Genomic DNA, 17,459 nt, shown 5'->3' with positions numbered 1-17,459 from the left:
ATGCATTTCACACACACATGTGCGCGCATGTATTGGTTGTATATTCAAATGTTTGGGCAGTACTTTAAACTCAGAGGTAGAAGTCTTACATTGTTCAGAGAAGTGAAGCCTAGATGAAACTTCTCAGTAATCATGGAAGCGATCAAAAACCTACTCACATCAAAGAAGGGAATGCTCAAAGACTTGGTTGAGTTTGAGTTTGGAGTCAGAGTTTACATAATCAGATCTTGTCAGACAGGTCTCAAGAAGCTGTGCAGGGTTATTGAGAAAGCAATTAGCTCTGTGCTGTGTTACCACACAATACTATCTATCAGTAATTGACAGTAAGAAAGTAAAAGTAAGAAGTGCTAGAAGGCATAAGCCACAAATATGAACATATTTCATCAAAGAAGACTGTTATCTGTGGCTGTAGGGTACGGAAAATAGCATTATATGGAACGGTACTTATTTGGCAGCAATTTGGGTTTTCAAGGCAATGGATAAGAAGGATTCTAGTAGAGTAAGTGGGAAACAAAATTTCGGTGTTATAGCGTAGTGTGCTTTTTCTTTTGGGCTTATGTGCTGCATGCACAATCTTTCATGGGATATTCTAATTTCTAAAGTGTTTCTTGAATGCAGATGTGTTAATGTACATCGGTTAACACATAGAGACGTTTGTATAGGTGTCCTCCAGTAGTCTCTGATGAAGTGTAAGTAATCCTTTTAAATCCAAAGGAGATCTTTGCATTCATTTTAGTTGGATTTAGGTTATGCTCAAATTTGAGCAGATATGGAAGAGTTTTGGGCCTCCCTTTTTCTAAGAGATGATGTCTTTGTGCTGTTTTTTTGGTTGGGGTTTTGTTATTGTTGTTGTGGTCTGCTTTTCGTTTTTTTTTTGGTTTTTTTTTTTGTAGACAGTGTTGTGTGTGGTTTGCAGCGGTGTGATATTGATGTGGAGGTACCCTGTGCAGATGGAGTACCTGGGATGCCAGTGACTCTCTATGCCTCTTTCGAAGCAGAATGAGATCGCAGGCAGCGGACTTGATGCCCTGCAGAGGGGCAGCCTGATGCTCACAAGAAAACTAGGCAAGATCACATGTGTGAACAGGGCTTTTAAGCAGCTGTTTAGAAGTTGCTGATCCAATTTCAAGTTCCTAATTAAATGAAGTGGGGGAAAGAAAGAAATCAGCATGCTGCCAGGCAAGAGTTCCAGTCCAGTGGCTATCTCATGTCAAATGTGTGGGCTAAGTTACATTAGCTTTATAAATTAGGGTTATTGTATATTCACGCACGAATATAAAGTTTGTATGTAAGGGCAATTTAACCACTGCAAGCTTATTTTATTTTATAAGACTATTTGATGTTTGAAAAACATTTTTCTAATGTGAATGTTATTTATCACAAGTGTAGTTGAAACCTGAATCTTAATTATTAAAATAGTTGTTCAGGCACTTTCTTGACAAGAGTGATGTGGATAAAAGACGCTAATTCTGGGAGAAATCTTACTTACCTTTTGGATATAGTGCAAAATACCTCTGATAAACAGGAGGAGGTTTTCCACTTCAGTGTCTAATTTAACAGATTAGCAGTATATTGTCAGTGCTGGATTAGGCCATTCTTCATGTGGTTTGCAACCCTGTTTTTTATCTCGTATCCTCTTTTATCACTGGCCTGGTGCTTGTTTTTCTTGATTTAAGATTATGACATTGAACTATACAAGTAGTGTCAGGGTACACACTTTGTAACTTATCAACCTGCGAATATCAAAGTAGAAAAAGACTATGGAAACTAACTCTACAGATGGGAAGAAGACACCTTTTGGGAAAATCGATGGTTAATATCCACAATTTGCGTAATCATTGTTTATTCATATTTGTTCACCCGGTGCTAGCTAGTAGATAATATTTCAGAGTGCATAGCCAGGTGGGATACTGTGATCTACTGAGTCCATGAAATGCTCGTCACATTGCTGTGACATTCTCGGGCATCGTTTTGCTTCTTGGAGCATGAAGGTGAGCGCTTATCATGCTCTTTCTTCCCCTGCAAAGTGTGCTGCTTGCTGCAGGTCATGCGCCTCCGGCTGGAGCCGGGACTGCTCCCACTCTGCTTGAGATGCGGATTCCTGTCCTCAATGGCTTTGCCTGGCTGGCTGCTCTCTAGTAGTTGGCTCTCTGGACCTCATTTTTAACTAGTTAGTTGGCTGGCCTGTCCTGGCAAACCTCCCTCTCCGGGCTGGCTGGCAAAGCTCTCGGGCTGGCTGGCCTTTTCCTTTCCTTCCCCTTCTTTTTCTCCCCTTCTCACACATGGTGTTTGCTGGCTCCCACTGTTTATCTCTACATGTCTCTGTGCCTCCCACTCATTTGTTAGATTTGCTTTGATCCATCCCATCTTTGCTGCCTTCCTGTTTTAGTTCCTTCTGCTCTTTTGCTGTTTTGCTTCTTTGTATCCTTGTTTCCTTCACACTTGTTCCCTGAAGGCTCTCTGCTCTGGCTTTCCCCTACCTCCAGGCAGCATGCGTCTTTTCCAGAGCTTGCTGTCTCACTTTTGTCCGTTCATCTGATCTAGCAACAACATTATTTGAAACAGTTACTAATAGAACACTGATTAGTGTTACAGGTTGAAGAAACAGTTATGTTTATCAATCACATTTATTTCCTGTAGGAATTTTTGTTAAGTTCCTCTATAACTCTAGTCTGTGCTTACATAGAAATGCCTGTGATAAAATACGAACTGAAGCACTTTGTTGCACTTCTGTGTCATCTTTCCCATAATTGTGGATTATCAAGTATCTGTGTATTCTCTATAATTCACTGTCATCTCCCTTAGGACTCTTAGAAATGTCACAACTCACTGTTTTAATCCAGACATCGCAATTATAACTGTAGTCTCACAAACACTTCATTATGTTAGTATGCAAAAAGTACTTTTGGGTGATCACAATGGTGGGAAAGGAAGTGCAGGGAAAATTCATGGCTGTTGAAAATTTGCTACTGAAGACTGTGAGAGAAGACAGAAAATTCTGTGGCCATTCTTCTCCTGCTTGTTTCAGTCTTTGTTCCAGAGTCCTTATTCAGACACAGTTCCCGCTGATGCAAGTTTTGTCTAAGTTAAGACTAGAGAAACAGATCTCTGTTCTTGGGTGCTACAGCGTACTTCATATCATCTGTGGTTGAAAACCCGATAAATATCCATACTTTTTGTCTCTGTTTGGTTCAAACAAATTTTTTAAGTGCTGCCTTTGCTCTTTCTTTCTATGTGGCCAGTGTTTTCATTCTCCATAATTATGAGGTACTTGTTATCATAAATCACTCTAAATACTGATTAACAAGTCAGTCCCTAATGGTAACTACACAGCCTTGTCAACTAGAAAATACTCTCAACCCCCTGTATGTGTTTTCTCCTTTCATGACAGAAATATGAATCCCACATGAGAGGGCATTGTTGCCATGGAGCAGCCCATTCCCTTCAAGTGAATATCATCTGTTCTTCTCTTCTAAGATTTTAAAAGTTTTTGGATTGCTTTTACATGTGTATCCACTATAGATATATTTCAACAACAGCAAAAAAAAGTTCATAGCATCTATTGAGTTGGAAAATTAATTAGACAACCTAATTGATTGTGCCTGAGTTCCTCTGTGAAATGTGTTCTGCTGCTGTTGCACTCGCCCAGCATAGAAAATCTCAGGAGCTAATTCCTCTGTTTTTTTTACTGGAAATTGACGATTAATTGAGCATAAAAAAAAAAAACCACCAAAAAACCCTTGAAGGGTCTTAATAAAAAAAAGGTTAAATGAAAGATCTTTTCTCTTTTTATTACAGTAATGCCAAGAGGCCTGAACTCAGCTTGAGTCTCCCTTTATCATTCACGAAACACACAAATCTGTGTCCCAAAGGCTGTGTAGTCTGAAGAGGAAAAATCCCCAACAGCATCCAGAAGTGTTGGCAGCCCCATGTTACATACAGGGAGATTAAGTCACTTGTGTAAGGACGTTCAGGGAGTCTGTAGCAGAGTCTGAAACTGAACCCAGGTCATCTCAGTCCCAGCCAAGTGTCTCAACCACAAGACTATCCCTCCTCTTCAGTATGTCAGTATAGAAAGTAGGCCAAAAAGCAGTTTCCATCCTTTTATACGCAGCATTTTGTAAAGCTGTGAAGTATTATGTATTAGACAGGCATCTGGATCAACAGCAGTTTCTGTGGATACTTTTATCTGTAAACAGAAGCAAAGCCTGTAAGAGCTTTGTAAATTTTACATAAATTATTACTTTATCTATAAATAGCATGGTTGAATCTATAAGTACGATACTTAATTTTGAGACATTTTAATGATTTTTAAGGATGGAAAATGTATTTAAAGGACTCCTGTGTTCTGTGGCGCTCTGTTTTAGCTTCTGGTACTACTCATGTATCATGATGCATTAGCAGTGATGTGTAGCTACACCAGGCTATGTGGCATGTTACACCATGCGGTGTAAACTGAGATGAGGAGGTTTGGGTCACATGACAGGCTAGCGCACCCGTGTTACTCAAAGGTTAAGTACTCCTGTGTTGGGAGTTATTGAGGCTTCCAGTTTGCTGACCCAAATCTGAGTGATTCTGATTATGTTGAGTATTTACTTATCTTTTGGAGAATCTCTGTATAGCAAGAGCATAAGACAACTTCTGCTTTAATCGTTAGTATCCGAAATGGAAGAGGGGAGAAAAAAAAAGGAAGTATCTGCAGATATATGTGCATGTATGTTCATCATCCTCCTTCAGCTGGGATCTCCTATTTTGGTATGAAAACAGCATTACTGTGTTGAAGTATACAAAGAACAGGCCAGAGCTGTTTCTTCACTTCAGTGCCCCAGTTAGCAGACACCTGGCTCATTTGCTGAACCCCTGATTCCTTTCTCCCACATTTCCCCAACAAAAATTACTTACCTGGTGCTCTACTGATGTATGTTCTGAAGCACCACTTTTATGAACTCCATTAATTGAAACCATTAATTCCAGATGTTCTGTGTATTTACACGGATAAATTTCAGTGATTGCCATGGTAAAAAGTTCAAAAATCAGCTTTGAAGGACCACTGGAATTTATGTGGCATGGAGGTAAGAGAAACCTTGGTTTTCAACCCAGATCTCTGAAATAAGTAGCGAGAAATCATCCAAAACTATATGACGATCAGTGTAATGGACCATTCAGTGCAAACTATGGTTTCCAAGATTCTGATGCTATTCCCTGTGAGCACATAATTAGCAAAATACAATTGGAGTGTGTCACTTTTGGTTGAGCCAGTATGGCCCAGCTTTTGGAAAGAGGCCTCTGAAGCTGGGTGGATCTCTCTTCCCCTCACCCCCCCAGTGCTGGCTGTTTTCTAAGCATGGGTGTGTGCACGCACAGTCACAGGCAACTGAATTCTCCCACTGAATTGTCATTCTCTCATCAATGTCAGTGAGTTAACCCTTTACTTATAACTGGGACCTGGACTTCAAGCTGGCTGTCCATATCTGGGCACCTACAAAACCAACAAGTCCTATCTAATACGGAGGAAACAGAAATCTGATAGGATTTCAGTCCCAGAGCTTGAATGTTCATGTTCAAGGCACTCAGGCCAGTGACTGTTTCCCAAGTTTTAATTATTATTTAATTGTTAGTATGATAGATCTGCAATACCTGTTACACTAAAATAATGTATATACAGGAAGAGTGATGAATGAAAAAAGGCCAAAGGAATCAGCACAGATATGATTAAGAAGTTACGAAACATTAAACAATATGCTAAGAATGTGGAGTTGCTTGCATTTTGAGTAAAAGCGTAAAATGTTTTCCATATTTGCCTAGAGTAATCATGGTAATTCAAAGTCTTTTAGGAAGACTTGCAATTGTTCTCAACCAATATCTTAAGTTAGAAAATAAAATAAAATGTGCCCTTCATTATGTCGCTAACAGGAGAGTCAGTAAAGACCTTTCACTCTGCTTGCCTGCAGCATGCAAGTAAGAAGAAAACTTGATGCTAAGTTTAGTAGTTGTCTGTGGATTCATTCCCTGCCCCCCCCCCCCCCCCCCCTCATTTTAAGATACCTAATTAGAATTAGTTCTGCACTTTCCACTGCTTGGGAAAATCAGGCTTTTGATGTGGTTTAATTGAGTATTTAATAGACAATTGTCATAAGTAGTTTCTATAATCCTTAGATTGAAGATGTGGTGGGTGCAGAAAGTCCTCAGTCACTTGAGGCCAGTCATTCATGGACTTTGAGGGACATCCACTGGTTAGTGCTAAGCAAAGAGAAGACCTTCAACCAAGTGGTCAGTGAAGATATAAATGACAGTAGACCTTAAAGAAATAATACGAGTTTACTTTTTAAAATTAAATACTAACATGTCTGATGTCCATTCACTCTTTCTGATAAATACAGAAGTCTAGAAGCTCTGTAAGTATCTTAGATTTTGTGAAGATCATTCACAGTTAGCAACAGAGCAGTTTAATGCTTTAGTAAGAGAAGAAAGTGCTAAAGAAGAGAGAACTCTAGACTTGCTGAAAACCTGTAAAATCCAACGAAGACCAGAAGAATAATAACTGAGAGGTAGGGTCCCTAGTAATATCTCCAGAATTGTACAAAAAAAATAAGAGTTATGAAACACAGGAGTATTAGCATCTCATGTACTTTATATTGGTGGGTATAATATATATATATTTAATAAAATTATAGTTGCTCAGTTGAAAATGCTTGTGACTCAAGGTTACATCACTTGCCTTCTTGGAAAGAGGTGTTTCCTACTTCTAGCAATAGGTATTGAATGCATGAGATAGTTCCAGTATTATGGCATGTATTCTATAACATTTCAACAGAGATACCATCAGATTTATTCAGAGTTAAGAAGTGCATGTTATTACTGTGTTTATTTTTGGACCAGAGTCTTAATGCAAATCCCACATATGTGGTTATGCAAAGTGAGCCAGATTCTGGTCATGATTACACTGGTGTCCACACAGAGTGATGCCGCAGTTTCGCTGAGGACGGAATCTGATCCTGTAACACAGAGCATTGCATGGTATTTCACTTAAGTAGATGTTTTTCACCGTAGAGTTGGAGGTGAGATATTAGTGTCTGAAGCAATTTCTGTACATTATTGACTTAAATTTGTAACACTTTCTGAGATATTTCAGGAGGTTATTGTGCAATCATGAAATGAAATAATTGTTAAAATATTTTTGTGACCAATCAAAATCCCGTATGTTATTATTGTTTTTCAGATATTTTGTGTGTCTTTTTAGCTGGCTATTTACAGCATAAAACTCTGTGTTACAACCTTATTCAAAAAGAACAGTATTAGTTATTCCAAAGTCTTCAGACTAGTAAAATATTTGGTATTTACATCATATCAAATCTGTCATCACTAAAACCATATCACTAAAAATATGTGTATGTGAGAATCATTGAGAATAGAAAAACCCGGGTAAGTGCCTGGCTGAAGAAATTTGGTCAGGGAACTGTCTGCCATGTTGAGAAGAGACTTCACAGGAGTACAATCTGCGTGCCTCTGGCTTTCATTTGGTGGAAGTTTTCCATGGCTGTAATTTCTCAGGAGTGCTGGTCCTTTTGGGTTATGGCAAAGAGAGGGCTTGCCTAGGACAAGCCAGATGATTCCTGGCAGCTTTTATAAAGGAGTAAGAAGAATTTCTTGCTTGCTCTAATTACCTTGTTAAAGAACTGCCAGGAGTTTAGAAGTTCTGCATTCTGTTAGGACCACAAAAGTTATTTGTCCATGTGTCATTATAATAATACGTACTTACCAACACCCAAAACATCATTATTACGTTTACTGCCTTCCCTTTCAGTGGTCAACACTGAAAGTGAGTTGACTTTTCACCATTCCTGCTCCATGTTTACTCATTGTATTTCACTTAGCTTGAGCAGTGAAATTGGCTCCCTTCTTCCTTCTCACCTCCCCTTTTTATTTATAACCCTTTTTCAGTTCTGGACTGAGTTTCATTCCAGTGCTCTGCAATTGGATTGTGTTTCATGACACTGCAGAGGAACATTTATATTTTAGGGAAAAAGAAAAAAAGGTTATTTCTGTTGTATCGTACCATTCCCTCTCCATTTTAAATGTGAACACTATCTCTTTAAATCCTGTGTGTTGCATTGTCTGAAAGCTTTTTCCCTTTCTTTGGATGTTGGTCTATTTAATATACTGTAAGTCATTAGGATCTATTTTTCTTACACAGTTTGCACTACTTTTGGATAGTCTCAGTTATTTTATAGTTAGTGTCTCCTGGAGCCAAAAAGAAAAAAGTACACAGAGCTCGTCTACTAGCTTTGTCTTTACCTTGCTATGTAATAGTTAATACTTTGTGGTATGTTAAGAGAGTTTCTATAACGTGGCACTTCTTAAGAACTCTTTTTAAAAAGTAGTAATAAACTGCAGCCAACTTGTTCTTTTTAAGTGAAACTTCCAGAGTTCTTCAATTGAATCCATTCTCCTTAATAATCATCTAGTCTTGACAATAAATATGTCACCAAAGTTAGTTACTTTTTTGCAAAAAGAGATGGAAATCAACTCAGAATTTTATTTCATTGTTTCTAGCCTGTGAAAGAAATTGGAAACATTAAGATCTGCAAAGAAATGTTCCTTTGTAGCTTACACAGCAAAGTAGGGTGGGTTAGAGTTTGTCAGGTAACTGATTATTCAGAAATGAGAAGTTATCCTGTATTTAGCTGTATTGCTTACTGTTTTCTTCATCATGGAAAAGAATAAAATGTGGTAACAATTTTCTGTATTTGGACTGCTGCCGCACATAATTGGGAACAACAGAGCTAAAGCCTTGATTTTGGTGAAATGCTTAGTCTTTGTGTTGGATTAAAATGTGTGCAACAAATCAATTCTGTAATAATTTTTTGAACATTATTTTTTTATTTTATTACTGTGATGTTATTACTTTACAGTTACAGACTTCGAGAACTGGGTCAGTTGCAAGAACAAAATTGGCATGAAAATAGTTGTATATTTGTTCTGGAAAATGAATTGCCAGAATACTTTTTAAAATGGTCAGCCTATATCGTTCTGTACATCAAACGCAACTGATAATGTTAGTCTCACATGGTTGGTAAGCTGTTATTTAAAAGTCCTGTTCTTTAACCAGTATCCTAAGAAGACTAGATAATATTTGCGAGATGGACATGTTAAACAGATCATCTGTGCAGAAATGGATTTGTGAAGCAGCTTACGGAATGGAAAATAAATTTAGGCTGAAGTGTGCCAGCAAGTCAATATACGAGAACAATTTGCAACAAGCAAAGGTGAGGAAGACATGCAGAAATGGGGTCATCAGAATCATGAATTAGAAGATAGTATTCCCAGGGCTGGAATGTATGAGGCAGTAACTAACTTTTGTGGCTGACTAATACAGAATAACGAGTTCTGATACCAGTGGAAGTTATTTATTGCAAGTGTTAGATATGCTTCCATGGATGTTTTTCACTCTTGTTAAAATAACAAGAGGCAGCTTGGAGCTGTGATCTGTCCACAGCACAGCTGTGGTATTTTGAGACATTTCTGCTGCCAGATTTATACCCGTGCCAGAAGCAGTGCCTGAGTGGTTGCACTCCCAGTCCCTAGTTCCAGTGACATCGTAGCACTAGCCAGTGTTAAATCTCAGCGATTTGAGCTCTGTGCTGCTCTGTGTGCTGAAGCAGCTGGGAGAGAGTCTTGTTATGTGTGAAACCATCTCTGGCACTGGAAGGGAGCAGACAGAGGTGCCACGGTGATAATTTCTTCACATACCACAGCTAAACCTACCAAACCTCATTGGTAAGAAGTGTTAGACGTCATAGGAAATAAGTTTTAAAATATTTACAAAGTTTTGTTTTCTTTCCTTCTGAACACCCTCTGATATCTTTGCCATGTACTTTCCAATGATGACGCACTGGGTTGTGACTGGGGTGAGTAATGGTGTCTGGCTGGGGGGAGGAGAGGACAGGGAATGCTCAACGGTGAGTAATTATTGAAGGAAATGGCCTGTGTGGAATAAAGAGTGTTGTGATTGGATGTGTTTATCAGCTGGCATTTCAGTGTCACCTGTGGACAGTGGATTGCGTCTGAGTTTTTAAATGATTGGAAGTCAGTGCATTGAGCTAACATGGGAATGTTGTGTTCAGTGTCTGATCATGATTCAGTCTGTGAAGTGAGATGTGCAACATGTCCCCTGTTAGGGAAGGCAGAGGTAAATAATAGTTATCCCACAGGTTACTGAGCATGGTCACTCACTTTTCTGACCAGCACTTAAAAGCCACAGAGTCTGGGGTGCAAAACATGATTTCATGGTAGCCTACAAGGAGCTGAAAGGGACATTTTGCAAATGAAAATGGAGTTACGAACGCATTGCTCTTCCCTATTTCTCTGGTACGGCGACACACCCAAGTTTGCATTAATCTTTTGAGAGGGGTATGTGTGTAAAGCATTCTGCTTGTTCTCTTGGTCCTTATCAGGAGATTCTAGTATGTCTGAGAATACCCAGAATCACTTGGAAGGACATTTGGAAATTGAGCCTGACATACAAAACCTTTGTGTTCTGTAACTCTCTGTGTTGTGGTGGTGCTTACTGCTGCAGTCAGCTTGGTCATGCCATGCTCTTGTGTCAGTTCTGAGACTCTCTGTAATTCTTGGAATTTTGCTGCAAAAATTCTCGTTTCAGGCACAGCATGTCCTGCCGCCTGAAATGAGGCATGTAGTGTTTTTCTCCATTGTGTTTAAATGTATTGCTTCCTTCTCTGAAGAGAGTGAAATGACTGATGATCTAGATGAGCAGTCACATACAGTGATGGAAGCTGTGTTTTTCCATTAACAGTATAGTTGATTGTATAGTGAGAGGTATCATATGGTTTCCAGTCTCATCAAGAAACATGGCTTTCACAAAGAACTAGAATTTTAAGAGTTGATGTTTCTTATCTTATCCATGAGGCCATTGTGTCACCATTTATTTCAGAATTTAGATCAGAATATCTGATACACATGTCTTCTATTCCTGGGTTTTAAACTCCGAAAATTGTTTTTTGTTTTTGCAAGCACACCTGAATCAGCTTGGGTAAATAGGATTATATGTATGTTTTTTTAAGATTCATGTAAGATTCTCCATTTATGGCTCAGTGAAAGTGAATTTTTTAAACACTGTCTTTGTCCCTGTTCCAAAAACATAATTTGCTTGACGTTATTCTCATATCATTCTTATTGGTGACATTTGAGTTGGTACATATGGAGTTCCCTTCTCCCCCATTAATTTTTCCCATATATAAGTGACCAGCTGCTGGATGTTTTTGGAAACTCCTTTGGAAATCCTGTCATCTGTTTTTCTAATCCTAATCCTAATTTTTCTAGTTCAAAAGCTGTGTTTAAGGCAAATTTTCCCCCTCTATAACAGAGAGGTGATATCTTTCTTTATATATAGCATTCTCAGCACCTGCCATTCCCAACCAAGGAAAGATGGAACCTCGATTTCTCATGCTGTTTCTGCACCTGACTGCAGAGTGCTGCATTTTAGTTACCCGGTATTTTTTTCTGCTTGTAACTGCATGGTTACTAGTTCTCTCATAATTTAAAATTCCTGTTTGTACTTTAAGAATACCATTGCAGAACAGAATTGCTATAAATTTTTTTTTTATCCATTAGAAGTACAGATTTTGGATGCTTGAGAAAAAGTAGCTGAAATTTGCCTGAAGTCATGTACCATGTTAAAAGGATTCTACTAGTTGAAATGCAGACCACCAGCCTTTTAGCTAGTGGTGTTCTTTGGCTGCGTGAGATCAGTTTCCAAAAGAGCATTCTTAGGTACAGTCAAAAGAGCATTCTTAGGTACAGTCAGTTGTGATGCTCTTTCCTGATGGCTGGCCAAGCAGTGGCATGGGCTGTCAAGTGCAGCGGGTCACACATGAGCAGTGCTGCACAGGGTTTGCAGAGACAAGACTGTTTCTGCCTTGTGCAGTCTCATTTCAAGTGTTCCTCTTTTATCCCCAGCTGGTAAAAAAAAAAACCGAACCAACCCACCAAACAGCAGAAACAATAATACTGCTAGGCAGGAAAGTAAGTTGTAAAAATGGTCAGCTTTAAGGTACTTCACTTGCCTTAGAGCCCTTTCTGACCTTTCTTTCATTATTAGTATGATAATGGAATATTCCATTTGTTCCCTTTCCCCCTGTATTAAAGAAAGGGAAAGTGGCCAGTGTGCATTGCTGAGGATGGTTTCAGTTATGCAGCAGATTTGGGGGTTCATGTGGAATTTACCCAAGTGAAGTGCTGACAGCTAGGAGGATCGCTTCCTCCCTCCAAGCAATGTTCTGGGTTTGCTGCTCAGCCAGTGTGCAGCGCAATGTACTGGGCGAGTTGTGCCTGCTGTGTGCTGAGAACTGGAAAAACAGCACTCATTTTATTGTTATCCATCTCTTTATGATGGCAAGAGATGGCACTTTCCTGTTTTAAGTAATGAGATCTTGATCATGGTAAGATGAATACTGGGTTGCCAGGGTCCCATCCTTCAACCTTTGCATCCATTCAGTTTCCATTTGTTTTAACAGGGGTGGAGCAGTCTGTCAGCCTCCTTAACAGGTGATTATCAGTTTTCGGAATCAGAATGTTAATTTGAAACATCAAGAACTCTTTGTAGGAGATATATAAGGAATGAATCTTGGAGGAAAGAGTGACCAGAATTTCATCCAGTATCCTTGCACTAGCAGAATTGTTTAATCTGAGTTTCATTAGTTCCGAATGTTTTGAAACTGTGTTTTTGCATTCAAAACTATATTGTGCTTGAAAACAAACAGAGGTTAACATGAGCTGGGGGCTGAAGACGTGTGCCTGGTGTCGAAAGTCTTGCATTAGCCTGGAGCTCGAAGTCTCTTTGGTGCTGTCCAGCATTACTTGGAAGAATTAGCATTATTTATTGCTGAGCTTGGGTTTGATCAAAGCCTGCCAGTACTACATATTTCAGCAGCCTCTGGTGCTTTTAGGAACATAAAGGATCCTTTGAGAAAATATCTAAAATTATTTGATGATTGTGGCTCTACATCAAAATGCAGCTTGATTCTTTCCTGCAGACTTAGTAAACTGGATTTTTGCGTGGTGTAATCCAGCTTCATTCTATTGCCCTCTTGCTCTTTTTGGCGGTATATGAACTTAATGTGGTTTTACGGTTTCTGCCATCTTCTCAGGTGTCTGAGGTTCCGTATGGAATTACTCCTTATCAAAATAGCTAAGAAGTATGTGAAGAAGCAGATAAAGTTGTTAGATAACTGTGACTAATGCCTTACTGAAGGCTGCTTGCACATGCTGCAAGTAGCATTAGAACTGACTTAAAACATGTGAATTATCAGTTGCACATCTTTAAAAAATCCCTTTACTAAAATAATTTAAAGTCTCAACATTCTTCAGTTAAAATGAGATTACCTCTGGTGAAAAACCAACCAAACTGCGCAATAGCTTTTCTGGCTATATTTTTCACCTTCCTCTCTTTTCAACTCCTGACTGATCACTTGGAAACTTGTGTTTGAGTTTTACTCATTGGAGTAGTTTGAGTAATCGCAAATGACAAAAATGTATAAGGAAACTTTGTTGTTACAAAGTAGACATTGGGGTTTTAAGCTCATTTCCCAAGACAGTGCCTTGTAGCATAAACCCTGGGGTTTACTGCATCTTCTGAAATCAGCATCATTCATAAAACCAAACACTTTCAAGGAAAATGGTATAACTCAAGGAAATCTCTACATCCAATACCATTCTCTTTTTGTTTTGCCATCGTGTTAGTGGAATCCCATTTCCTTTTCATTCTTGTAGGCCTTTATCTTGTAATGTGTCAAAAAATCTTAAACTCACTATTAATGCTTTAATATTTGTGCTCTTTTTATTAAGCCTCTGTATTAAAAAAAAATAACCTGAAGTGTGGATTTCTCTGTGGCTGTAGGTCAGTGTGTACATTCAAATATGCGTTTTCTGACCTTTAGAATTTTCCACGAAGAATGCGAAAGAAAATCTTACTTGTGAAAAGGTGAAAGAAAGTATTTGAGAGAATAGAAAGAAAGCTGTACTCAGCAGAAAACTGAGCGTTAAGAATAAATTTTATCAAGGCAAAGGATTAGAGGACAATAGAGTCTATAATTCTCCATACTAAAGTGCTGTGAACTTGGATAATAGCAAATAGGAGCTAGATTTGCGTGATTTTGAATGCGTATTTGACCTACTTCTTGTTACTGAAACCTTGTGGAAAGATAAAGTTAAATTCTTTGGGTTCACCATATTTCTAAGTCTTCTTGGCCACTGCTAAGTCATTTATGGCTTGAAACCAAACAATTGTAAACGCTAATCCATTCATATTCTACCATAAAATACAAGATGGGTTATTCACTACTGTCTGATGCGTGCTTCCCGCTGCGACAGAGAACAAAATGACTCCTTTCTAAATGGTCTATATATAAATGGCATAGGGACAATCTACAATGAGGGATTTCATTCTCAGGAGGTACACTGGAGATTTCTGTTGCCGATGCAAAACTATGGTGTTTCTAAAGAAATTGTCATCTATTGTTCTAATATTAGGAGTTTTAATATTGGAAGTTTTGCATATAGTAAAGTAGATAGCTCTCTTGGGCTTAATTTTGTTCAAGGGTGAAGAATTGATCTTGGAACTAAATTTTTTTAATTGATAGGTATAATCAATCATGAATATTATGCATTCATTTGTGTGCTGAAGGAATAAGATAAAGCTGGTAAAATTTGGTTTTGTACGACATGCTTCCAAGGCTGCATTTCTGCAATGAGAAATGAGAAAGAAGGCAATGTAAGTTTTGACAGAAGTGGAACAAGCCTGTCTAACTAGGAAAATGAAAGCAGTTACAAAAATGCTTAATAATGGGAAAAGAACTTTTGACAGAAGCTGTAGTGTAGAAAATTAATACTGGAAGTGAAGGGACACAATGAGAAATTCCAAGCAAAAAAACAGTAAATACGATGAAACCAAGAGTAAGAGAGATGTTATCAGAGATTCTGACCCATTTCATGATGAGGCTCACAGAATTGCTAGGGAAGAGGAGGGAGAAGTGTTCAGTAAATGCAGCTGTACTGTTTCAAGTGGGTAGGACAGAAATTTTATATTTGCAGTCTGATAGCGTTTAAGGATGACATTAAATAGCAATACTTGCATTTACTTGTTTTTGTACAGCTGGTCCAGCTAACCAGCACCAGGGAGACTGAAAAGAGCTCGCTGAAGGGTTGTCATGTCATGCAGGTTGATTCCCCATAAATCTGGAAATACAGGGTAGATTTGCAGAGGCTGGAAGAAAGTTGTTATTGTTCCAGTATTTTAAAAGGAAAGGAGATGATCTGGGTGATTTTAGGTCTGTTAAACAGACAAATGATAGAATAGCAATTATAGGATGTAATACATAGTTAATGAAGAGTAAATGCTATTTAGTGTTGTTTAGTACAAGTTTGTCAGAAATAGGTCTTTCAAACCAACTTGATATCTTTCTGAGAAGATCATGTTTAACTGATGAAGATAATAGTAGCAATATAGCACTATTGTATAGCTTACAGGACTTCTGTAAGCCATTTTATTTATTATATCAAAGAGTGTCTAGATTAATCAGCTGGATTCTAGCATATGGACATACCATCCCTGGACTGGAATGAAGATTAGTTAAATGAGACATGTCAAGGTGCACATGGTGAGGGGAGATGGGGCAGATGGGAAAGGCATCCGTTCTTACATCTGCCCTATTTAACACTATTTATCAACGGTTTAGTGGGCACATTATTGTTAACAAAGTTTGGAAGTGGCACGAAAATTGGAGGAATTTATAATGTCATAACTATTAGGCAGTGTGGATTACTTAGTGACCTTGGCTGAGGCACCTGGTAACTATTTCAGTACAGACAAACATCAGGGTCATCATTTGCTGGCTGTGCTTACAGGATGGCTGGCTCTGTCCTGGTGTGCCACAGCAGAAAAACGTTTTAGAGTCACTTGTGAAGAAGTGGAGTGCGCACCCCGGATGTCCAGGAGACGGCAGGCATTGGCAGTGCCACTGTTTGGTTGTTGCCCTTGGAGAATGGAACAAAATAAAGCCTACTAGTATTTTATTAACATCTTAGTTTAATTCTGTCTGTTGTTGGCTAAGTGGCCTGTCCTACCATAAACAAATCAAAGCAGATGTGTTGCACATGCTCTCCATTCAGCTGTAGGCAAAGCTTACCCACATATGTGGTGCAACGTATGCCCAAATAGCAGTGAAAACTGTCCTCAAAAAACTTCTGCAGTCTGTATTCTCTTCCCTTGAGACTCATTTGAGAACAACACTTGTGGAAATAAACATATTCCAAGTCTTTTATCAGTATTATTTTAATTAATGCACTGAATATTTAAAACAAACTGAGGAAAAGACCTCCCAAAGAGTATGACTAGTGATTAAACCAAGCAGCAAAGGGGACCTGTAGAATCTTAATAATATAATACCCCTGGTAAAATAGTCACAATGTATTTATAGAGCTGTTTATTTTCAGTGGATTTGAATGAGAAGAAAACTTGAGAAAAATCCTCTGCAGGACACTTGCTAAGTAAAATTGTTGGGCTGGTGGGCAATTTATCTGCAGAAGACTTGCCTAAATGTGCTGTTGTTTTGCTCTATTATGAGTTTTATTGTGTGTGTTTATTGTGATGGTGATGAGGTTTCCTGTCTTTGGTGCAGATTACAGGACCGGCCCTTGCTTCGCTTTGATAACCAACCAGATGTGCCAGGGACAGCTCAGTGGAATAGTCTGCACAAAAACTCTTTGCTGTGCGACAGTCGGGAGAGCATGGGGCCACCCCTGTGAAATGTGTCCTGCCCAGCCACATCCCTGCCGCCGAGGCTTCATTCAAAACATGCGAACTGGGGCCTGTCAAGGTAAGTTAGCAGCAAAGCTTCCCAAAAGCTGCTGAAATTGTTACTGGATTAATGTTAATTGAGTTACATTGTTGTGCGTAACCTGTCCTAAGCCATTCTCAGCTATATGTGTGAAGGATGGAAAAACGTTGTCAGATGCATTACTTCATGATTCAGTGAGTGCCTGATGTTCAAGTGAGTACATTAGTAACTTAGGTCATGTGAGAGCAGCCAGCGTCTTAATGAATTTCTCACTGCCAGCAGCCCTTTCCCTTGGTTCTATAATGGTGTTTTTCTGAGTGTACCACTTGATGATTCTGTGGAGGAGTTTATTCTGTTTCAAAAAGCACTCAGAACATGCAAAAATCAATCTGTGGCAATACTATTCCATTTATCCAGTGTGGGATTTTTTAGCTAAAATTTGTTGACTTTGGATTCATCTTGGGTGTCTTATCTCTAGAGCTACACTGCTTCGACCTGGAGAAAAGCGCATGTCGTGCCATTTGAAATGCCCTATTATATATTTTATACAATTTTGGAGATGCATTTGCATTTGTTTCAAATCGTAAAATCCACCCAGATGTTGCT

At 38.7% G+C, this 17,459-nt stretch overlaps 1 protein-coding gene across 4 annotated transcripts in view; it reads left to right on the top strand.

Moving 5' to 3' along the window:
- Positions 1–17,459, top strand: part of FBN1 (fibrillin 1) — a 158,960-nt gene that overhangs the window by 36,892 nt on the left and 104,609 nt on the right. For all 4 annotated transcript variants that reach the window (XM_075431333.1, XM_075431334.1, XM_075431335.1 and 1 more), the window contains exon 6: positions 16,695–16,892. In XM_075431333.1, the coding sequence (XP_075287448.1) occupies positions 16,695–16,892 (198 nt within the window). The remainder of the gene's footprint in view (positions 1–16,694; positions 16,893–17,459) is intronic.

The sequence above is a fragment of the Opisthocomus hoazin genome, chromosome 10, assembly GCF_030867145.1.
Source record: "Opisthocomus hoazin isolate bOpiHoa1 chromosome 10, bOpiHoa1.hap1, whole genome shotgun sequence".
Classification (NCBI taxonomy): domain Eukaryota; kingdom Metazoa; phylum Chordata; class Aves; order Opisthocomiformes; family Opisthocomidae; genus Opisthocomus; species Opisthocomus hoazin.
This window is presented reverse-complemented; position numbering and strand designations above follow the sequence as displayed.